Below are 24263 nucleotides of genomic sequence, written 5' to 3' on the forward strand. Positions count from 1 at the left end.
TATGCTGGCTTGCAGTTAGTTTGTGGAGAGGTGGTGAATAAGTCTTTCCCTCTGAACATCATCTCCACAAAATGGGCACCTTTGCTGAAGCTGAAAACTTCCTCAGAGATGTATCAGTTTCAGCTGTGCTATTGACTGGGAGGTGTTTGAAGTTTGAGCTCTTCAGTTACTTCGTTTAAAAAATAGAGAGGCTGGAGACAAAGAACGGGAGAGTGGGGAATTGAAAGGTTGACTGCAAATTGTTTCCATAAAAGAGAATTATGTTGAAAAGGAGTAGGTGTCAACTCTGTATACATAAGGAAAACAAAAAAACATGAAATTTGCTCTGAAAAAGAAATGTCATATTCTACAAAGTTCTAATATTTACTGGGCAGATCAATCAAGATCCAGCAAAAGCATTTATTATTATAATATAATAGAATGAAATATTGATTTCATTGAAGAGCTGCTTTAGAAAAACAGGGTTTGTATAAATATAGACAAGTGGAGGAGGTGTATTTGGAGAGCCTTTTAAGAGTGCCTTGCCTCCTTTTCTGAAACTTAGAGCAGCAGCATTTAGAGAGTGAAAGGCTGGGAAATGCTCCTCCCCCTGCACAGCTGTCCCCTGTTCTGGTCACGCTGACCCATAAAAGGCAAGAAACAAAGCCCTTTTCCTCCTCCTTTCTCTGTGCCTAAATCATTTGATCTGTCAGTCTATTGACAAGAAACGGGGTCTTTTACTCACCTGGAGGGGAATGCCTGAATCCTGAAATCCAAAAGAGCCTGCTTAGTGTTCCCTGCACCTAAACTGGTACCATTCCTCCAGGGGATCTTCTGTTGGCAGTTCCTCCATGAATGGCTGCAGGACTGACAACACTTCTAGAGGTGACAGTCAAGGACCAGCTGCAGCTTTGGGACCCCTCTAAGAGGACCCTGCCTGCGAGATGTCCTTTCCAATGCCGTGCCTCTCTCATGGTGCACTTGGCACATGGCATCAGGCCTAGCACAGCAGCCCTGTTCAGTGCTCTGACACTCCCAATATGCACATTATCACCTGTGCATAAAAACATATAGCAGGAGAGGAGTGAGAAAATGCCTGCCTTGTCACACTGTTACCTCCTCTGGTTGGTTAAGAGGACAGGCAGATGGCAAGTACTTGGAGGCTGATGTTTTATTTACCCTCCACATGGACAGCCTGAACAATGGCTGAACAATTCTGAACTCAACCCACCTTTTAGGGAGGACCTAGAATGTGGTGGCAAATGGGACCACATAACTTGTCAGTCAGGATGCTGAGGAGAGGAAGCCTAAGGGTAAAAATGGAGTAAGAATCCTGGTCTTCCCCATCCACATGCACTAAATTAGGGGACTGGCCAGCAGGATTCCTCCTTTGATCCTAGGAGTGTTTCTCCCTTCTCCTGTCTCACCCAACTGCCCTTCTTTCATTGTTCTTATACTGATCTTACTGGTCCTCAGCCTAAACCTCTTTACAAGCATTATGAGAGCAGCATTGAACTGTCTGTGTGATGGGCCACTTTCTGTGAAGGCCACATGAGAGTCCTCTTGTGAGCAGGAGCCATTGGGCTGCTTCATTTATCAGTTTCATAATCTCCACACACACAAATTGTGTCTGCTGCATGAATAATTCTGCTTAGCTCTATTTGGATATCAGCAGGAGTAAATGGTGTAAGAGAGCTGCACTGACACATAAAAACAAACCCCATGCTCTTCCTTGGCTCATATCCTCACCTGGCACTGATTGCCCCAGTGTTGGTGGAATTAGCAGTGCTGTAGCTGTCCTAGCTGTTGAGGATCATGTCTGTGACTTCCAGCTCTGTACCAGATGTATGAATAAATAGATGCCTGTGAAATGAGCTCTAGAAACAGCTTGAATTCTTCTGCATCCTTTGCATTAATGCTATCAAAAGACACACGTTCATGTGGATACATGTCCTCCAGACATCCTAGAGAAACTCAGCTATGATCTACGAGGAATTTATTTTCATTTCCAATGTCTCTTTGTGACTCCTTGTATAAGGCTGCCTGAAATCCTGGCAGTCTCCTCTCTCCTGTGTGGAATGATTCTGAAAGGCATATGATGAATAGATTCACATTACAACTCTAAGAGAGATTAGCATGTTTATTGATTTGCCTCATCTCCCCAGCTGGGGGGATGACCTCAGCCCACATTTTGTGACAATTCCACAGACAGTGCAGTGTTTCTTTTACAACCAAGGAAGATCTGAGTGTGAATTCTGTTTTTTCTTTTGAGAAGGAAGGGGTTGAATCTGCACCTTTTGGTGGCTCAAAGCGATATTGTATCTTTTAAGTGCTTTGCAGATAACTTAAAAGATTTGATCAATCTTTTGTTGTGAGAAAGGTAAAAATATATTGTCTAGTCAATATTTCTTGGGTGAACCACACAAAGCTCAGCAGCTGCTGAGGGAGGTTAAGCTTACAGTGCTGTTCAGGCTTCCCTTGGGCTCCTGTGCATTGATGTGACCCTCCACTGAACACAAGACTCCTCTATCCCCCCTTAATAAGAATCTAATTGAATTTAACTGGGACAAAGTATTTGTTGTGGGTGCCCTACAGATGCACATGTACAGTGTGCATCCACACCAGGATGGTGAGATGGGTTTTCATTTAAACTGTTGTTTAGGATTTGTGGATAGAAATGTGCCTGGCAATCAGATGTTGTACTGTGATTTAGCTGAAATATATAATTTGCTTTTTCCAATACAAGTCAATGCTCTAGCCCTTCAGTTTACTCATTTATTTCTGGTTTTGGCCCTTTGTCTTTTGGATTTCTGCTTTTTCATTTCTTCCTGAGACGCCTGCTCTATTGACAGCTAGAGCCACTTGGTGTTTTCTCTCTTTCCGGCCAGAAGAAGAGTGGAATGACTCCCTCTGAGCTAATGCTGATATCACTTTCTGCAGTGACATCTGCAAGCAGATGTTCCTGTTTCAGTGACCAGGAACACCTCAGGTTTGTGTTAGTCCGCAGGCTCCAGGAAAAGAAAGTAAGAAAGAGAAATATTTTAGAACCCTTGTGCATGAAGCAATCTATGTGTTTCAGGATTTTCCAATGTCTTTTTTCACAAGGAGGGATGCCATAGTGAGATTCCCTTCTGGACATGGTCTAACCGTATCACCTGTGGTCTGTTCCAGGTACCGGAATTGCGTTTATACATACCGAATTCTGCCCGATAAAGAAAATAAACTAATTGTCCAGGTAAGCCATCTCTGTACTATTTGGTTCCACAAAAATGTATTTGAGAACTGCTGGTTTTCAAAGTAATTCTAACACCAAGAGGAAAAAAAAAAAAGATATAAGGAATTAAACTAATGTCAGGCCAGTACACTGCTGGTCTCCACTCCACTGCTGTGGAGATTTCAGTCTCCAGTCCAGTCCATAGCTGTGGCCATCGGCACACTCTAACACACATGCCTTCTATTCAGTGGCACAGCCATGTTTTATGTCACTGAGAAGCTCAGCATGTGGAATAATTTCTCCTCTGAAGCCAACCTCTTATCAATACATCATGAATCTTTTCAATCCAAAACTGCAGCACAGTTGCCTACACCCAGAGAATGTAAATTGAGTTCTGGTCTCAGGATCCAGAAAGTACCAAGACTGAGGGCAGGAATTTCCGATGTTCTGTTTATTCCTATTTTGATTTAGGAGCCTAAATGAGCCACTTCCCCTTCCGGTGCCACTTCCCCTTCCGGTGCCACCTCTCACTCAGCCTCTTTTTTGTTTTAATATAAATAGTGAAATTTGGGGTGGGGAGGGAGGCATGGTCTCCTACAGCCCCAAGAACTGGGCATGGGTTTACTGGGCAACAGTGGGGGCTGCAGCTGACTCATGCTCTTGGCACATGGTGCTGCATGGGCATTCCCTGCTGTATGGAATGGAAATTCCCAGGCTACCCCATCTGCCTTGCTATTCAGAGTGGTTCTGCAATAATTCCTTCCCATTTCAGTTGACAACTAGCTTCCCATACTATAAATCAGATTTCTACCAACCTCATGAGCAGCTTATACATCTCTCATGCACCATGTTAATTGAGTATTTCCTCACGTGCTTTGGGGTTATCAGTGTTTTTTGAGATCTCCACTAAGAGGCAGCATATCTGAAACTAGAGTAATGAGTTAGTGAGAACAGCTGTGTGCTGGCAGCTTGCTTTCAGCTGTGGGCTTTTGGTAAGAATGATGGATTGTGTGTCCTGGGTGCACACATCCAGCTTGGCTCTTTGGAGACCTACTTTTGTGTATCTTGGGCTGTTCTCAGGAGCCCCACTCAGATGCAGCTCTGCACAGACACAGCTGTATTGCCTCCAAGGCTAACTCCAGGCTCTTGGTGCTGTGCTCCAGAGGACTGTGTGCCCAGGGTCAGCCACTATGGCCCTGTTGGCCTTGACAGCTGGATTCCCCAGAGCCATTGAGATTCTTCTGCCTCACTTGCACTTCTGTTTCTGAGGAGGAACTGGCAGCAGGAGTCTATGCTGGACATGACCTGGGTCTGTAGTGTTACTATGGCATGTCACCAGAGTTCACCCCTCTTCATGGAGCACTGGGTGACACTGTGCAGAGGAACTTGTGCAGGCTCGGCTGGGTGCAAGCCTGGGACCACCACCCAGCTGGAACCAATATCTTGCCATTCCCACCTGGCTCCACACACTGTGCTGTAGGCTCTTTGTAGTGATACTTCACATTCCTCCATCTTCTGATATATCCCAGCCATTCTGTCCTAAAGAGTGTATTTTGGTGCATTGTGCTGATGTGATGTGGTGGTGCTATGAACCCAGAAGGTGATATGGTGTTTATCTTTGGCAGTATCCAGAGCAGCTGCAGAGATCAGGGTCTCTCTGTGCCAGAGAGCTCACAGATGGAGCCTCACAGGCAGGGGGAGCGTTGGGGGACACCTGAGGCCCAGGCAATGGGCACAGCTATCTATGTCCCACACCAGCTCTGTGGCATGGCTGCCATGGGACCCTGGCACTGCTAATGGTGTCCTTGCTCTTTGCACTGGCAGCAGTATGATGAGGGGAACTTGTGGAACCCTAATTCTAAATAACTTTGTGGTATGAGTTTGGCAGCTGCTTTGTCTTTTGGAAAACAAGCACAGATATGATCCTATGTTGGGTTTTGCCCTGTGGGAGAGGAAGAAAGGCAGGCCAGAAGGTATCTGCAAAGGCAGCCGCCCACACAGCCCCACACTTTGTCCCTCTGTGCCCTGGGCAAGCTGTGTCCCCTCCTCATCCCTCAGCTGCCCTGCTGGCAGATCCTGTGAGAAATGCTGGACATGCAGCTTGGCCTGGAGCCTGTTCTAGCAGGACACAGATGCCATGAGTGACAAGAGAGTTTGAAACCTGAGCAGAGAGCAATGTACCTGTGTGCAGCTGCTCTCTGGAGAGCACTGGGGCACAGGCTGCTCACAGCACCTGCCAGTGAAGGTCTGTGCAGGGAGTTCTGTGCATTACAACCCAGGAAGGTGTGAGTTGTGCTTCCCAATTTATACTGGATCCATGATTGTTTCTGCGGTGACAAAGGGCCTGTTTTCATGCACAACTCTTGTCTGCAGAGTTGTACATATACAGTGCTTAAAGCACTGCAGCCATGAGAAATCTTTGTTTCCCTGTGCTGTAGCAATGGGCAGCTCTCCTGCTGGATCAAGGTTTATGAACAAGAAATTTGTGAGATTCTCTTGGGTCCCATGTTGTGGTTGCAAGGGATTTCTCTTGTTCCTGTGTCACAGAATGCAGAGCAACTGTGGTGGAGTACCTTTGCAAGCTGGGTTGCCAGGAGCTGTAGGTTGAATACCAGGGGTAGGCTAAATAGAGTGTGTTGTTAACTCATGTTTTGAAGACACGACACCTCCTGCTTTGTGCCGCCTTATTCCAGTTCTGAGGTAGAGGCAAATGAAAGGGGCTGGCTTCTTCCAGCAAGAGAAAGATGCAGGGAGAGTTATAATTAAAGCTCAGAGTAAAAACAGTCCTGTGTTCTTGGCTGCTGCTCTTGGTACAGTGTTCCAGCTGGGCCAGGCTTTTTTTTTTGGTTGCTTGTGTATTGATTTTTGGATAAAACAAAAACTGCTTCATGTGTCTTAAAAGATCAGATTTTTGAAAAGATTACTTCTTTGCAAGGATGTAAAAGATGTTGACTAGGATGGAATGTGGACATTTTAAAAAATCCCATTAATAAAGGAAAGGGTCTACTAATCCTATGGAACTAGATCAGGTGTTAAATTAATTCAGCAATCAGTAGATGCTTCTCATTTCTTGGTTTATAAAAATTATAGAGGAAAGATTCAATACTCAATCTTGAGATAGGCCTGTATTGATTACAAATATGAGCCCTGATTATCAATGTGACTTTTTTTTTTAACCTGCACAATGCTTCTTCCTAAAAAAAGGACTGTCTTCCTGCCCAGATCTGGACTGTTGTCTGTCAGGAATTTTTCTTGATGACAGCAGATTTAGAAGATCTGTCATATCACAGCTACATACACAGCTCATGTGATATGACAGCTCTCCCTCTGCCACTCTGTGGAGTTTTTTCACCCTTAAAGCTGCAAGTTGCATTACTTTTTTTGTTAAGTCTTGGAGAGTACATTTCATCTTTCTGAAGCCTGGTCCCAGCCTAATGGAATGATGGTGTCATTTTTTGCATGGTTAAATTAACTGTTCAAGGACAGGTGGAAGAAGGGGAAGTACACATTTTTGCATACAAAGGTGCGCTTTTGCATTCAGGCTGAAGAAAAAAATATTGGCAAATGTCCTTCCAGTGTTTTATGGCATGGATTGTGATCTGCCATTAGGATTCTATATCTGCAGCAGTTAGCATGGTAAGGAATTTCTCTTGCCTGCCATATCATAATCATAGTGTTGCCAGGATGTTGAAGAAAAGTGTTGTTTCAGATGGAAAAACTGGATCACCCTTTTGAAAAAGTCCAGATAAGCAATTTTGAACTTGACATGGCCGGGGCTGTGCAGTGGCAGCCGGGCTCCTGAGGGCAGCTGGGAGCCGCTCCCTTGGAGTGAGGAGGAGTTTTCCCCTGAGGCACCTGGGTAGATGGTGAGGGTCCTTCCCAGTGAGATCAGGTGTTAACAAGGTCCCGGTCCCACGGCTGCTCTGATGAGCAGAGGCTCACCCACAGTAAGGGGAGCCAGTGAAGGACAGAACTCCACGGTGGCAGCGAATTCTCCCTGCAGCAGCAGCAGCGTCTCCCTTCCAATCCCAACAGTGAGTGAGATGCTGAGATCAGCCCCTCATCCCCCAGCCAAAATCTCGTGGCATTTCTGCACTTCCAAAGAGAAAGCCCCTGAGCTAACAGACTGCAGCGAACTGCACCCTTCCCCTTCCTCCATGGCTACGTCTTTGTCTCTCTTAAGTATCATCTTTATTATCTCTTAGGCAACAAATGGGAGAAAATTCCCTGAAAGATGAAAAAAAAAAATGGAAAAATCCTAACCTGATGCATCATCTTTTTTTACATTAATAGGAGGAAAGGGTGTTGAACAAAGACTATGCCTTGCATAGCACATGCTCCAAGGCCCTTCATTTTTTAATAACTCCTCCTTTGCTTTGAACAAAACTGTTTCACCAACTCCAGAGTTTTGTGGATTACCTTGTTGTGAGAAGGGATCAGGAAAAGCAGCCTTCTTCTCATGCTGTACAAGAGACTGTATTACAGTAAGGAACCCATTAATATTTTTAAAGTTACAGCCTGTTTTTCTTCCCTCTTCATCTCCCTGGGCTGTCCTAGCTGCCCAGCTCTTTGACAGAAAGCAGCAGTGTGTATGCATCTTCCTGCTCCATGGGGAAACATGGGAAATATTCATTTTGCAGTCATAGCACCAGATCATCATTCCTGTGTGCTTGAGCACTTCTTGCATTTGTGCTGAAATCAACTATTTTAAAAAAATTACTTACATTTATACTTGTTACATGTTGTAAAGGGAGGGCCTGACCCTTTTTACTTGTGTTTTCCTAACTTCAGTGAAAATTATAGATACCCTGGCAACACTGTTTTACAGTGAGTGATGGTATGGCTATTTTTTTTTTCTTTTTCTGGTAATTTTCTTCTAGTCTGACACGGGGCTTTGTGTAACAGGAAACAAATAGTGCTATGTGAGCCGTTAGAAAGCAGGCCAGCAGCTGTGACTCACGGTGCCAAGTGACACTAAGAGCAGATCACCAGTGTGCTCTGCAGCTCCCAGGAGGTAGCGGAAGCCCTAAACACTGTACAGGGCTTTCTGCTGAAACCCTCCCTCCCAATCCACTTCTAGAAGCACATATTTTGGGAGTTATCTTGATTTGTACACTGCGTTGACTAAATATGCCAGAACAAATGAGATTCTCTCTCCTGGGATGGGCAAGAGGCACAATGAGAGGGGTGCCTGCCCCATCACTGTCAGCAAGACTGTGCCTGCTCCTGAGCAAGACTAGTTCTGCCTCTGTTTGTGAGTCCTGCAGGGTGGAGCTGGGGCAGAGGCCCCATCCGGTGTGCAAACCCACTCTAGAGCTGGCTGCTGTCCTGCTAGCAGCATCTGATAAGAGCTGTGAGTTTAGTTCAGTTCCTGCATTCCTGGTGTCACTGCTGCTGTCACCAACGTCAGAGACACTGTCTGCCTGTGCCATGTGCAGTACCAAGTCCATTGTCAGCCCTTTGCAGAGAGATGCCTAGTTTTCCTTGTTCTCTTTGTTGCTGCGCTGTAATCTCAGTGTGCTGTGCTGCTCTGGCTCATGTGGCCACCAAAAGGTTTTCTGTAACAGGAATTTGTGATTTGCTCTGGACTTTGATAATCTATCTGTATCTGATCAAAACCTTTCTACTGCGAAATTGCTCTGGAGCTGGGTGATAAAACAAAGTAAAGTGCTTCAGGTGAGGCTCAGCCATCCACCACTTATGGTTTCTGTTGCAGTTCTGGGAGGTGTTTGTGCCTGTGCAGCCTCATGGGCTGCAGTGAAGACAGGGCTGGCACAGGTCTGTCCAAAATGCCACTTGCAGGTTGCACAGAGGTTGTCTAAAGAAAAGATGATGATGAGAATGGAACAGATTTCACCTGAGTTATCTGTTACCATGGAAAACTCACTGTGCTTGTGAGACTCTGTTGGAACTGCAGGTCTGAGAGATTAATCAGGGTTAATCACTTTTCTTGGATAGAAAGAAGGGACAAGTGAACAATCAGACAATACTCATAAACAATGTATTGAAGCGTGATTAGGGCAGCACATTTCTAGTATGTGCAAAACCATAATTTAATTATATTAAACTTCATTTTATTACCAAAAAATATAGATGTTAAAATTTGAATATTTTTCAGTATAATTTAATGTTGATTTTAATCAGTTTGCAAAGCACTTTACATGTAGGACTGAAAATATTTTACGATCAGGGCTTAGCAAAATGCATGTATTTCATGTTTCTGCAAACTATCCAGATCTGTTTATACAAGAAAAATGTTTTTTTCAATTCTTGCATCTGAGGTAGAAATGAACTTAATGCACTACACAGGTTTTGGAAAGCTGAAAGAACCAGCACTTAATAAGAGAGCTAGGTATTTCCTGAAACATGCACATTCCTGCTCCTGAATCTCTCAGTATACAGAATTCTTCATACAAACAAACCATATCCAGCTTTTGTCTAGTTTGAACCCTTCCAGAATGTTTCCAGTTTCCTGAAATATTAAAAAAATAATTCAGAGAATATGGTTTAAATCAACTTAAAGTGATATTATTTTGTTTTTCAACATTCAGAAAATGTAACCAGGTATTTGGAAGCTAATGCATACCATGAAGTGAAATCCCTTTTCCTTTTATCTGGATGTGCTGTCAGACAAAATCTCCCTATAATGAGTGAAATGCAAATGAATGTCATCAATTTCTTTTGCTGTTTGCCCTCTAATAATTGTGTTATGTTATAAAGCCTTCACCACATTTAAAGATGAAAATTGCAAATAGTCAATCCTTGCTGAAGGTACAAAGCAGCTTCCAGGAGCTGCAAAATCCTTCCAGAGTCAGGCGATAAGGATTAGGGTGGTTATACAGTAAGCAGTTTAACAATTACTGTTTTAGAAGAGTAATTGTTTCACCTGTTATCCTTTGAAAGGCTTTGACCACCCAAAGTCATACACCCAGCAGCCTACCTCTCTCTCTCCTACCCTGCTGGATCTTCCCCCCACTCTGTTACAAGAGTTTGGGTGTGCAAATAATCGAGTTACAAACATGTATAACCCTGAGATGAGCCCCTGGGATACACCCACCTCAATGTCTCCTAGACTACCGAAAGGAAAATTTTCCTGAAATTTTGGAACACTTATGGGAGATGAGAAAAAGCAACTGAAAACTTATGCAACCAACATTATCAACAAGAAAATACTCTCATTTTGCAGTAATTTGATAGATATTACCTTTAGTGTTGTCACATATCACAGTCACATATCATTCAATCCATTTGATTGTCTTATCCTTTATATATTTGTTTTTTGACACTGGCCAAATGCCAGGCACCCATGAAAGCCGTTCACTCACCCTCTCCTGCTACAGCTGGGCAGAGGAGAGGAAAAAAAATAATTAATGAAGGCCTCATGAGTTGAGATAAGGACTGGGAGAAAACACTCTAAAGGCAAAACAGATTCAAATTTAAAGGTGTAAGATAAACTTATTATTAACAGAGTTAGAGGAGGATAATGAGAAGTAAAATAAGCCTATAAAACACTTTTCTTCCCCCCCAGCCCCTCTCTTTTCCCACCGGCAGCGCAGGGAGACAGGGCATGGGGGTTTTGGTCAGTTTGTCACCCAAGATCTTTTTCTATTCACTCAGGGAGAGGAGTTTTTTCTCTGTTATTCCCTCGGGTCCCTCCCATGGGAGACAGTTCTCCATGAACTTCTCCAGCGTGGCTCCAATCTCAGGAGCCCAGTCCTGCCAAAACTGCTGCAACGTGAGTCCCTCCCACGGACAGACAATCTTTCCTAAACTCTTGTGGCGTGGGTCACCTGTCCATGGGGTGCAGTCCTCAAAGGATAGGCTGCTCTAGCTGGGAAGCAACTAGAAATATTTTATATTTCCAAAGATTTCAGATGAAGCTTCATAACTCAATTTCAGGTATTCAGGAAGAGAACAGATTATTTCCCTCTCAGCTGTGTGGTAATGAAATGGTGTGTTCTATTGCTTCTGTGCTTTGAGGGATGATGAGCCACAGAGGAAAGTAATCATTTACAGGCAAGTCTTGAGTTGTTCTCTCAAAGAAAGAGAAATTATTATTTTGTTGGTGTTGTATGAGGCTTTTTGTCCTGATCATTTAAGATAGGAATGAGTCTTGGAAAATACTGATATTAGATTTGTTTACAATGAGTCTTATGACAAGTATCACTGTCACTACAAAATTGTTTCCACACTCCATACTGAAAATGAGATGCCCTTTCTTCTTCAGAGATCTACCTTGATTTGCTGATGAGATGGATCATTGCAGGCTGCATCCCTCTCCATGCAGACATGGAACTCACCCAGCACATCACAAGGGCTCCAGTTAGATCTCATTCAGTCAATCTGCACTGCACCCGTGGGGAATGGGACCAGTACAACCTACATGGGCTGCAGCATACTGCTGACATAAATGTCAAATATAAAGATACAATCATCTTTGAATATCAACTGAAAGTATTGTCCTGGTTGCACTTGTTTTAGGTAAACAGGGTCTGCTTCACCAATACTGTTCAAATTTACTTTATGGTGGTTGAAGTTATTACAGCTTTTAAATTAAATCTAGCATCCTTGAGTTTTCAGATTGCTGCATAAATGCATGCAAGGCTTGATTTCAAATGACAAAATAGTTTAGGGAAATGAAACAGACTTTAGCAAAGATAGCTCAGACTCAGTTGTTTCAGTCCCTCTGAAAGAATGAAGTCACAATGCAGCTTTTGGTTGTTCCCAGACCTTTGCCCAGCTGTCTGACTTCTTATATCTTCAGTTTGTACTTCTGTCAGAGTTTTCAGTCTTGGTTCTCCTCTGAAAGTCTAAACTGGTTGAGGTCTGTTCCATCCCAGGGTTCTGAAGTTGTCCCTCTGCAGTATTTTAAAAGTCAACATAGAGCACAGCTGGGTTTAGCAAACCCCATGGACCAAGGATGGTGAAGCTCCCTGTGGGCTCGGGTTGCTCTCTGTTAGCAGACTGGTAAGCCTGAATTAAAATTTCCAAGCAACTCTGCATGAAGCCTTTTTCTCCAAAACTTGATGGGGCTGTAGTGACCTGTGCTGTTTAACAGGCTTAGTGCCAAGTGTTCCTTGTGATCAGCCATGGCAGGAGCCACAGGCAGGCACTGGTTGCTCACAGAGGCCCTGGGTAGCCTTGTCATTGTACATGTGCATGCAAACCCAGAAATCCTGAGTCCAATTTTAGGGGCCAAAGTGTAACAGAAAATGTGCAATATCCACTATTTTTATTCCAGAAGTGTGGTTTAGGGGAGAACATAAAAGGAGAGGGTTTGGAGGGTGTTGTCTTTCTGGTTTTAGTTTTGTGGTTAGTTTTGCTAAATGATGGTGCTCCTTCAGGCTGGGTTCTGTATCTGCTCAGTCAGCAGCTATGGCTCAGGGCTTCTAACTGATTAAGAGTTTGCAGTAACTGAATGAAATAAGGGACAGCCCCTTGAAAGAAAGGACAAGTGGTCGTCCTTAGTGTCTCAAACATGGTAATCAGTTGCTGTAGCTAAAGCCTGAGAAATTCTGCAGACTGAAGACAGGAAATTGTAACTAAGGTTTCTACCCTTACTGTGCATGGCTTAGGGGTTTGAATTATGCAATACCCATAAAACTATGCAGTACAATGTGCTGCATGCAGCTGCTACCCATGTACCTTCTGCCTGCATTGCTTTGCTTCAGCAGTTTATCTTCAATAAGTATTACCTTTTTAATCTTACATTTTTCCTTTCCCACTGGATAGTTTATGTAATTTATGCATATTTAGTGCTTGGTGACAGTTGAAACTGGGATGCATTCAGCCAAGAGGACAACAGGGAAAGCAGAGAGCTGATTATGGATCCTCCACTGTCTGCTGCACAGGTTGGAGAAGATCCCCTGGAGCTCAGTATGACTGCTGTGGGCTGAGGGATCCTGCCCAGCTGTGCATACACAGCCATTGTGGGCACGTCTTCACCTGTTTCAGGGAAAAGTTCTTTCTCCTAGGACTCTGAACACCACACACAGTTGCCTGGGTACATATTTATTGCCTTCTACAGAGGGAAAAGCTGAAGGAAGCTTGGGAACTTCCACAAGAAACAAGTAACCCTCAATAGTTCTCCAGTCCAGGTAAGGTCAGCTGGACTGAGAGCACTGACAGAATCACAACAATGACCTCCACTGAGTGCCTTCAGAAACAATGACTGTGCTACATTTGCTGCCTTGGGTGCCTTGATAGCTCTTGGGGACTCATGTTTTCAAGCTTATCTTGGTAAGCACTAGAGCTAGATACTTTATGAAGAAATTAAAATGGAAATTTTCATTTGACTTCAAGTGTTGAAGTTCTTTGGTGGAAAACCAAAAAGCACAAGGCTTGTGATAAACTCACAAAAGTTCTTAGAAGTAGCATACTCCAAAACTTTTACTTAAATTCCACCTACACACTACAGAAGTGCTAAAAAAAATGTATCAGATCCTCATGGATCTGAAGTCCTTGCTCATTCATCATCAACTCATCTGACTTGCACCCTGTAGCTAAATTTAATACCAGTCCTTCATGTTCCATCATGAAACTGCACTGTTGTTTGCTTTTTGTTGATGTAAATCTTATTTATTATATCACAGAGAAATGCTGAAAGGGTTGTTTGCTCAGCAGGGTTCTCTTGGTGCTACAAGCTGAATCATTGTATGCTGTATTAGCAAAATCTTTTTGAAGGCCAGAGTTTGAATGGTTTATTTAGTGTGAAGAATGTGAAGAACTATCCCAAGTACATGGTCTTGGTGCTTTCTAAATTGTTTGGTGTTCTTCCTGGCTTCTGTCTAACTATATTAGTTGGATATTTGGCAATTAACATATTTTTATGTGAACCATGGAGTGGTGGAGCAGAGTGGAATGGGATCTTTAAGTACGATTTGATTACATTGGTTTTATGATTTATGTCTTTCTCATGTGTGGAGAATGCCAGTTCAAAAGACTTCCACAAATCCTTTACCTTCCAGAGCTTCTAATACATTTTTCTTTAGGATGTAGAAGTTTAGCAAGGAACTTGAGATAAAAATCTGGCAGCCAGTTATACTCTACTGAGAACTCCTTTCAATATTCCTTTCCTCCATCAGACTCTCCTAATTTGCAAATGTCCCAATTCTGCCATGGGAGCTGTGCCTACCTGTGAACATGGCTAGTCTTCAGGCTTCCAGAATGAAGCCTGGATGGAATCACACAGAGGAGAACTCTTGCACATCCAGAACAGATCAACAGTGGCGGATATGAGAGTCGGGATCTTTTTTAGGATTAACTGCAACTTGGCTCACATTCCACACACACAGAGCATGTTAAGTATTTGAAATGAAGAATGCATTGTGCTTCTCAAGTCCTTTCCATGACATTGCACATAGGAAAAAAGTGAGATGGCCTTTCCCAAAATTGGAAAACTTCAGCATTCCCATTTTTTCTAATTTTTTATAAGAATGGAATTGTGATGCAGTGTGAGTAATTAATACACAGAGTATTTTAAGTCAGTATCATGCTGAAAGAAATGGAGCTTGTGGTAGTATGTACTGGCATCCTTCAGTTGCACTGGAGGAACAGAGGATTTTGTATAGGATTTTTATTAATTTTATAGGATAGAAAATACAGTAATTTATTTTTTTTCCTTTTTTAACTCGGATATTTTTTTTATGTCTGATTTTCAGCCAGGATCACAAACTAGAAGTAATATATACTTAGCTGTTATTAAATTGTAATTCCTTGTTTCCTTCCATGAATCATCTCTTTCAGAAATTGTGAATCCCTCTTTCCCAGAACTCTATGAATTCCATGATTTTCACCCAAAGTCTTAAAAGTTCACTGTAGCAGAAGTGACATGTATTAACAAACTTGAATATCAGGACCAAACCAAATGTGGAATGAGACAAAAAGCGTCCATCATGTCTCACCTTGGAGGAGACAACAACTGTTTGCCTTCCATTCCCTCCAACCTTATTCAAGGTGTATGACTTATAACTGCACTTACACTGTGCTATTCTCCACAAAATTTGTATGATCTTTTTCCAAGTGTGGAAGTGCTGCTCTGGCCACCCACCAGCATCCTCTGCCCATGTTCCCTAGATTCTTCCCCTTACCTCTTCTCTCATGCTTAGTTCCCTGGCAGAGGCCCTCTTGCTGAGCTTTATCCAGCAGCAGAACTCTCTTGCCAACCCACAAGTTCTCACCTCTCATAAAGTTCATTTCTTTATTGACCCTCCAGGTCACAGGAGCCCTCTCTTTCTCAGGCACACATTTGCTTCTCTCCCTCTGTGCTCCTAGGTAGCTCCATTTCTTTCAAGCCCCAGGTGTTGCATTCAAATTAGAGTACATTTCTGGGTGGCTTATATTTTGGAAAGTCGCTGTTTCTCCCAGCTGTGATTCCTGTCTACAATCCCATTTTTCTGAAATGCTCCTGAAACTTCTTAGCACAAGATTCGATTTAAAAATAAGGCAGGTTTGCTAACAAAATGAAAGTGAAACACAGCCAAGTTGCTAAAAAACGCTTTAAAAACAATTTACCAGGAATTCCTTAGCTCTTAGGTTCACTTCTTTAGCGAAATACAAAAAGATTGTCTACATGAGAGCCAAATATACATTTAAAAATGCCACCCAGACTTCCTAGCTAACAGACAGTTTTGAAGACAACTTTTTTTCCAAACCTCAAAACATAATATTTTTTTCAAATCTAAAAGAAGAGAAGAGTTCCTGCCAGCCTTTCTTACCACAGTAGAATTGACCTGATTTACTGCTTTCATTTAAGCTGGTGGGTATTTGCAAGAATTTTGTAACTTTGAAAACTTATTGTCTGTTACTGAAATGCTGATGTATGTGTTTGAATACCTGTTTTAAGGTACTCTAGTTAGAAAAATTTGGCCTCAAGCAACATAACCAGATGATCAGTTTCCTAGTTCCTCCTTGTGCCTTGGCGCAGGAAAGGAAAACACTTCCTCTTCCTTCTGAGGGCCCCAGACTTCCTGTGCCATCTATTTATACAATTGTTGTAATGAACCCCAAGTTAACCAGTTCCTCTCCTAGTTTAGCATGGGCTTTACATCTTTTTACTTCATGTATTTATAATCCACATGCAACTTCTCTTAAAGTCATGCTCACAGCTGCTTTTCACTAAAACTGTGTTTGGAGTGTCTTTCGCAAGGAGTTCTCTTGGCCAGATGGCATTAGTTGAATACACCAGATACAAAGGAAGACCAGATTATCTGGTCAACAGCCATACAAAAACCTGTTGAAAAGTTCAGGTGGTTGAATTTGGAAAGGGGATCACAAGATTTAACCAAAGGCTAGTGATTAAAGGCATTAGTTGTACCTGTCCTTATGAAATGAACAGCCTAGAAGCCAGTTCAGTATGAAAACAAGAGCAAATTGTAGCTGGTTGTGCTCAGCCATTGTACTGTGAGCATACAGAGGACTGAAGGAAATGGAAAACTGGAAAGACATGCAGAACTGGGGGCAGGCTCTGGGGGACAGGAGACACCAAGACATCCCATGGGAAAGAAGGTTCACAGCTGAAAGGGCTGGAGTCAGAAGTGGAAGGTCTGAAAGTTGTGGTTTGGGATGCTGGTGAAATGGCAGGGATGCTGGTGAAAAGCATGGTCACGTTCAGCCTTAGCCATGCTCTTCAAGGGTTCTGGATCTGGATAAAGGAAGCTGGGAGATTTGCAGAGGGCTTCCTGTAGTCACAGAGTTTGGAGAGGCAGGAGGCCTTGCAGGTGTCTGAGCCCAGTGTTGCCCTGGTTTTGGGCTGAGGCAGGATCAGACACTTGCTAGCTGGCTGTGAGGAGTGCCTGGGTGCATGGCACTACTGTCCCTCGGGGCCTTGCAGCACCTCTGGTTGCCATCTTCTTTAGAAGAGAATTTAAAACTTGTAAGTCTGCTGTTGTGACATCTCCAGGCTGTCCCTTTGCCAGACCATACAAGTCCCTTTCTTCTGAGCTTTCTGTGTGAAACCCATTTTCAAGCTCTTCAGTCTTTCTTGGAAATTTTCCTTGGGACTTTCTATGGTACTTTATAAGTACCATAGTTTATGGTACTTATAAGTTCCATAAGAATTGGTGCCCCAAGTTGGCCACAGGAGTCCAGCTAAAGCTTTATGGTACTAAGTACAGCAGAAGAATTTCTTCTTGCATGTTGTATGACACTCTCATTAATAGATCTTGCAGAGACTTCTGCTTTGGATGTAGCTTCCCATTATAAAATTGCTGCTCAGTCTCTGATTCACTGTTCTCCAGATTCCTGTGTAGAGCTCTGCTGTTTTGTGGGCTGTTCCCTAAACTGCATACATTCACTAGGTGTTTTCTTTCCATATGTTGTGGCTGCCATCAGCACAAAGCTGAGGTATCAGCGGGGATGATGGAAGAATCCCCACGGAAGGAGAGCCTGCCTTCCACACCTCCCTGGTGTCCCATGAGCCCTGTGAGCACATTTCTGGGGATGTGGTGTGTTGCTATGGAGATGACACTTGCCATCTCCATTTATAATGACTTGAAACAATTCACTGTGCAATTAAAACAAGATCTCTCCTGTGATAACCCTGAGGAAACAGTTACTTAATAAATGCAGGCAGGGGGACGGGAAGTGGATTTCATTGTTGGCTCTGCTGGGGTGGCTCCAGCTTGCTCTGTGCTGCCCCATCCTGCTTTGGTTTGTTCACAGTGCCCTGTTCTGCCTCTGCTTCCTGTCTCAAAATCCAGAACAAGCTTGTGTAAAGTTTAGGCTGCATTTTGCCTCACCCCTGTCATCCAGTGCAGCTGTCTGGAGAATGTTTATTAATAGTTTACCATCAATCCAGTTTTTGGTAATGTGCTCCACAACCATCTACAACCTGACTCAATACCTATACTCCATTATCCACCACCACTTTTCCTTCCCCACCTATAAACCTTTGCTACAAGTTCAAGTGGGAAGAAAGCAGATGTCCTAGCAGATGTCCCAGATTTGGGCTGCTTTCCTTGCTTGCTGGCAGAGACCAGCCCTCAGGGGGGTCATCCAGCAACCTGTGCACTCACAGCAATGTTACTGAACCAGACTTTCCTTGTTCAACTGTTGCTGCTCAGGCATCATCCCTGCAGTCCCAGGCAGCGCTGGCTGGAGTCACACCACAGCCTCAGTCATGGTCCTCTTGCTCTGTGGCTGGGAGCAAAATAATGAGCTGTTGGATTTGGAGAGGCTCATGCAGCACAGGCGGTATCTGAGTACCTTGCACTTGTGTGCCAAACAACATGACTATTGTTTGTCATGTAGGCTTTGTTCTCATCCCCTCCCCAAGGGGAGAAGCCAGTGCAACAAAATCTTGCTTTTACTGTTCTCTGTCCCATTTCAAACAATGTACAGTGTTTGCTGTGCTTCTGTGCAGAGGGAGGCAGCACAAAGCAGGGTGCCCTGCTCTCTTGTGGGGAGTGGGGATGTTTGGGGGTGTTTGAACTGGGAGGAGCTTCTTTCATAGTGCAGGCAAAAGGCAGAGAGGGCAGCTGGGCATGGCTGTGTGTTGGAGGGGTGCAGCCTTTCCCGTACACTTCCTCTGTTGAGGTCCTTGCAAATAATAACAATTATAATACAAAAGTAAATGAATGAGAATAATCAAATGATCTTGCTTTCAGACTTTCATTATAGCTGAGCTGATGTGTAGCAAGGTGGTGCCACTGCCTTTTGTGGTGTGGGGAAGGATCCTCAAGCACCCCCACCATGAGTGTGTGCTGAGCAGGTTTGAGGCTGCCCATCCTTCCCTCTGTACTTGGCCATGGCTGGTTGGAGCTCCTGACCCTGCTGGTTCCCCATTTTCTTATTTTAGCTCTCACCTATCTCTGCGCAGCTGCTCGGGCCACATGTTCAGTTCTTTGCTGAATTCTGTCTTAAAATATGAAATGCTGTCCTTTATTTTACTGTGTGCCATGGGGAGCTGGTCCCTTTCCTCCTGACTGGACTTGGAGAAGGTGGGCTGTCAGAGGAGCTGGCACTGCTGGAATGGAGGCTGCTTCTCTTTGGGAATGAGCATCTGGATTCAGATGCACGCAAAGCCCAGCTTCTTGACGTGGCCACAAATTCCACTTATCTGTGAGGGTGGAGAAGGGGGGCTTCACCAAGAAGGGTGGCTGGGTGCAGTAGGCCAAGTTAACAGAGTAGAAGGGGTGTGTGACAGTAGGGCCTCTCTGCTCATGTGTGCACCCAGCCAGGCTGCACGAGAGCTAGGGCTGACCATGCCGGGGAATTTGAGCTGGAACATAGACTTTGGAGTGTGCAGTGAGTTAGAGGAAGGAGGCCTGTTGCAAAATACTCCTTCTTCTGCTTACTACAAAGACCAGGATGGTTTCAGAGACTGAACTATCCTTGGCAGAAAAAAGTGCTAATTCAGCCTTTCCTACCACTTCTATCAAGACTCTGTTTGGCCTTAAAAGTGCTGTTCATGGCTGTCTGTCTTCTTGCAGGCACCCTGGGAGAGCAGGAGCTGAGGGGCAGAACAAGGCTGAGAAGACAGTGTTTGGGCACTGAGAGTGGCAGGAATGCTGTGTAGTAACAGGACAGGGGCCTTCAGACACAGTCAGGGGAGATCTGGGGAAGCAGGCAGGTGGGCAAGTAGCAAAGGAAAGTGAAGGAGGAGTTTGGAAAGAGGAGGAGTGGAGTAGGCTGCAGTGATTCCAGAGGTGAAAGAGCACCAACAGCAAAGCTTTTCTCCTACATAGCAAACCCTGACTCTGTTTGTCCTTGTGTTTTAGAGTCTCTGTGTGTGCTCTTATGGGGCTGATGCCTTTTCCCAGGTACCCTTTGGCGTAGCTTAGGGCAAAGCAGGCCACCCCAAGTCTTGTTTCTCATGAGCTCCAGCCCATCTGCAGGTGGGGGCTGCGGGTGGGCAGAAGGCAGCCCAGGCAGGGTAATCCAGAGGATGAAGTGTGGGTAACACTGCCATGGGCAGGTCACAGAGGCTGAGTGTGCTGCCACCCCATCACCAAAGCTGCTAACGGTGCCCTCTGGGCTGCTGGGGGGGATGCTGGACAATGAATAATCACAAAAATGGGGACTTCAGAGAAGAAGGTACTGCTTGGAAGATGAACAGAGAAGCATGGAAGACTGGTTGAACTATTCCAGGTCAGTTCCAGTGCGGCACTGTGACTTCAGGACATGGATACATACAATGGATTAGAGCTGTTTATTCTTGATGGTTTTCCCTGATTCCCAACCTTCACACTTGGCACCAAGAAGCAGAAGAGTCTGGGAGGACCAGACACTATTTGCATTAATTGATGTAAATAAGTTATTCTGAATGTGCAGAGTCTGTGCTGGTCTAGAAGAGCAAGATTTGACCTATACTGGGTAGGATCATGAGACGTTTTAACCAATGATTTGTTTCAACGTCTCTGGCCTCACAAAAATATAATCCAGTGTTTGCCCAAGGATTGCCTTCATGCTGAACATGATATTTTCCAATGTATGAGAATAATAAATCTTGTTAAATGCAGAAACAGTTATGTGAAAGACAGAAAAGGAGGCTTTACAGGCAGAGCTCTCAAAAACATCACCCATGTCTGTTGTGAAAATGTGCCTTGCTAAGCCTCTAAAGACATTCAGGTGTAGCTAAAAATGAAAGGTATTTTTAATGGCAGGCCTGAGGGCACTGATGACTTCAAATGCAGTTCACTATTGAAAGCACTGTCCCAGTTTCTGGCCTGAGATTTTATTCTTTAGGAAAAGTTAAAAAGAAATCTTGTTAGTGCTAGGACTCACTGAAGACATTTTCCTGTGTTCTGCTGTGGTTTTTGCTCACATCTTGCCTGTTTAATTTCTTGGATTTTCTGCATTCGCCTTTCAAACAAAAAAGTTCACAGAGAATAAGAAACCAAGCAAAGACAAATGGCAAGTAAATAAGCTTGTTCAAACATGTATTGAAACTTTGTATGTGTTACTTTTTACCGGCAATCATTGCAATCCCAAAATAAATTTAAATACCCTGCCTGTTAGTCAGAGGCAGAATGTCTGTGTAACACGTTATGTCAAATTGGAGTCACAGCTTTAATTCCTTACTAATTAACCATATTTCCTATACATAATTTTAGTTTTATGCATGCAAAACAGTGCCAGCCAAGCCTGCCATTGGGGTGATCAGGTCTTCCTTCAGATTGCCCAATTGCGAGCAGTTCCCAGTGTTGATCTTTTAAGTCAAGAACAACAGCCTTGTGGGGATGGAAAACAACTGCTCTCTACCATTCTGCCCCCACTTCTTGATCTTTTATGGCAGATATAGACAGGTTTTGGTTTCTGTGGGAAAACCTTTTGTCCAGAAGGAGCACCCTGCCAGGAAGAGGGTACCCCAAGGAGAAGGATCAGAGCTTTGGCTGTACGTTGCTGTAGCCTTGGGATTGGATGGCACTTCAGCACAGTTTGGAAGGTGATGCAGGGTCCTTTCCCTTGGTCAGAAGGTCTTTACTGAGCCATGAGAGACCATGTCTGTCTTTGGTAGGGTCTGTGGTTGAAGCAAGGGGGCAGAGCTGCAGGGATAGCAGCTGTTCCTGCAGGCAGAGTCACTGTGCCAATGTGTGGATATAATTACACTGAAGCTTTGGCTCTGAACACCTCTAAAACCTTATCCCTCTGTTTGGCCTCTGTGGATAACCAATTGCTGAGATTAATGGCCAGGGTGTGCTTGAGACAGGTTTGGTCACAGAATTCAGCTGGCACACACAGTGTCATGCCATGTGTGTTTGCAGTCCTTGCCATGCTCTAAACCTCCATCCCAGCATTTCTGTGTGGGTGGCACCTTGTTTCATTTGAACCCAGTTCTGAGCCTTTGAATCCTGGAAGGGATTCTAACGTCTGGATTTAGCCATGTTTACTTTGCAATTTCACAGAAAAATCTTCCTGGATACCAGAAGATATAACACAGTCTAGGGGCTTTGAGCTCAGTAAAGGAGAGAATACAAAGATTAATCCAGGAGAATTATTTAAAATCTTCCTTTGCTGTGAACCCAATCACCCTGAACCCAGTGAGAGAGTTCTTCCATTTGGCTTCAGTGAGTCTTTGAGGTTGGTGTCTGTGCTGACTCTGGCTGGAATGTGTTATCTGTTTGTTTGTTCTGCATAGAGCCCGTGGTCAGATGGGCAGCAAGACCAGGGCAAGTTCTCTTCTGGGCAGCAGCAGTGGCTTTTTCCTCTCTCTATGGCTTTGTTTTTCCTTCTGCAAGTGGCAATATTTGTGTGGTAGGAAATCCATGCCATGACTACCTCTGTGTTTTGTTTCAGGCATCAGAAGGTGTTCCTGTGAAGTATTTTCAGAACCTGGAGGAACTGATAGAGTATTACAAGAAGGAGAACATGGGCCTGGTATGGCACCTCAAATATCCAGTGCCACGGGAAGAGGAGGAGGCTGCTGATGAACTGGAGGAGGACACTGGTAAGAAACCCATGATGTGACTTGGTGATGCAGACCCTTGACTCATACCTCTTGACTGGAGATAAGCAGTGCAGGCAGGAGATTAGAACATGTTGTGCAATAAAATAGAGCAGAGCATAGAGAGGCCTGAGCTGGCAAGGCCCTGTGGCAGTGAACCCTCATGTGTCCTGTGGTACAGCACCTGGAGCATCAGTTTAGCTCACCTGAGGGAATACACTGAGACCCTCTGTGGAAGTCTACTGCATCTGGTGTGGGAGTGGTTAATCTGCTGTCCTTATCTGGACTCCAGCTGTTTATGTCCAGCCATCTCCCAAACCTCTGCACCCTCTCTCCTTGTCCTGCATCTGTAGGCCTCTCTCAAAATAGAGATGCTCCCTTGGGGCTTGAAGCACATTTCTCTGCTGTGCCATGCACCTGCAGCTGCTGAGGGGCATCTGAAACCACTCAGCTGCTCTGCTCCAGGGGACATTGACAGTCCAAAGCAGAGGGCACAGCTCTGGCAGTGGCAGACAGTCTAACTCCATGTACAGAGGCAGGTGTATGATGAAGAGGTGTGATTGGCATCATCCCAACTATTTTATATCAAATGCTACTGTGGGCTACTGACACTCACTGGTTTCAGATAATTCCTTGTATTTTTCCTGGATCACTCCTTGGATATGTCATAGTTCTCCTACAGGAAGGTCAAGTCCACAGAGCCATCCTTCCTGTCCTGTGTGATGTCTGTCTGGAAATGATAAGCACTGCAATCAAACTTGTGTAAATGACACAATCCCCGGGACAGGCAGACAGGCCCTGTGAACTAGGGCAGACTGATGTGCCTGTGCAACCCAGAGTCTGTGTAACCCTTTGATGGAATCCACATTATATCTAACAGGAGCTGGAAGATTTTGGTATGCAATTTTCTGGAAGAAATAGAAGAAAATTTTGCAAATCTGCTCAGGAAAGATATTCCTGGCTTTTGGCCAGTTGTACTGAGCCTCCAGCTCCCAGGGCTGGGGAGGGAACTACAGCAAAAATAATACAGAGAGAGGCAAGTAGCAGGGAATGAAGTTCTATCCAAGACTAAGAGCCTTCAGATGAAGGGAGATTAGCACTGGGTCTGGGCTGCTCATGTACAGAATTTAGCTTTGTTAAGGCACTTTGTGCTATCATGGTGGAGCCACGTCAGGACTACAGATGTCTGATTATCTTACATGTGAAACTGCAGAGGTGGAAGATGGGCACCCTGCAGATTACCCACCCATGGCTCAGTGCTGTGGTGGCTCTGAATCACTGCAGCAGCCCAGAAGCAGCAGGTCAGACCTGGGGGTCTTTTTGTAATGCAAATTCCACCATTAGGAAATAACCAAGCAAAACCTCACAACTCAACCAGCTACAATACAACATGTGTAATAAGCTGTTGGAACAATTAGTATGAAAAGAAAGGTAAACATGGTTGGGATCAGTGGAGATGAACCCACTCTTCTCCAAGGAGAGGGAGATATGATAAGCAGCAGGAAAATCCTTTTTCCTTCCAACTCAATGTCCACAAGACAAGGCAGGATATTCAGCCCCTATACACTGGGTCATGGGGTCTATTTTCTCCATCTCTGCTTACTTTTGTCATTTGCTTCTTTCCATTAGCAGTTTCTGGTGCTCCTTCCATCATGTCCCTCCATCCTTTCTGCCTCAGTAGCAGAT

At 44.3% G+C, this 24263-nt stretch overlaps 1 protein-coding gene across 1 annotated transcript in view; it reads left to right on the forward strand.

Moving 5' to 3' along the window:
* INPP5D (inositol polyphosphate-5-phosphatase D) overlaps nucleotides 1-24263 on the forward strand; it is a 56430-nt gene that overhangs the window by 9013 nt on the left and 23154 nt on the right. The window contains exons 3-4 of the mRNA XM_066556655.1: nucleotides 3151-3214; nucleotides 22430-22580. Of these exons, the coding sequence (XP_066412752.1) occupies nucleotides 3151-3214; nucleotides 22430-22580 (215 nt within the window). The remainder of the gene's footprint in view (nucleotides 1-3150; nucleotides 3215-22429; nucleotides 22581-24263) is intronic.

This window comes from Molothrus aeneus, chromosome 10 (genome assembly GCF_037042795.1).
Source record: "Molothrus aeneus isolate 106 chromosome 10, BPBGC_Maene_1.0, whole genome shotgun sequence".
NCBI classification, from domain to species: Eukaryota; Metazoa; Chordata; class Aves; order Passeriformes; family Icteridae; genus Molothrus; species Molothrus aeneus.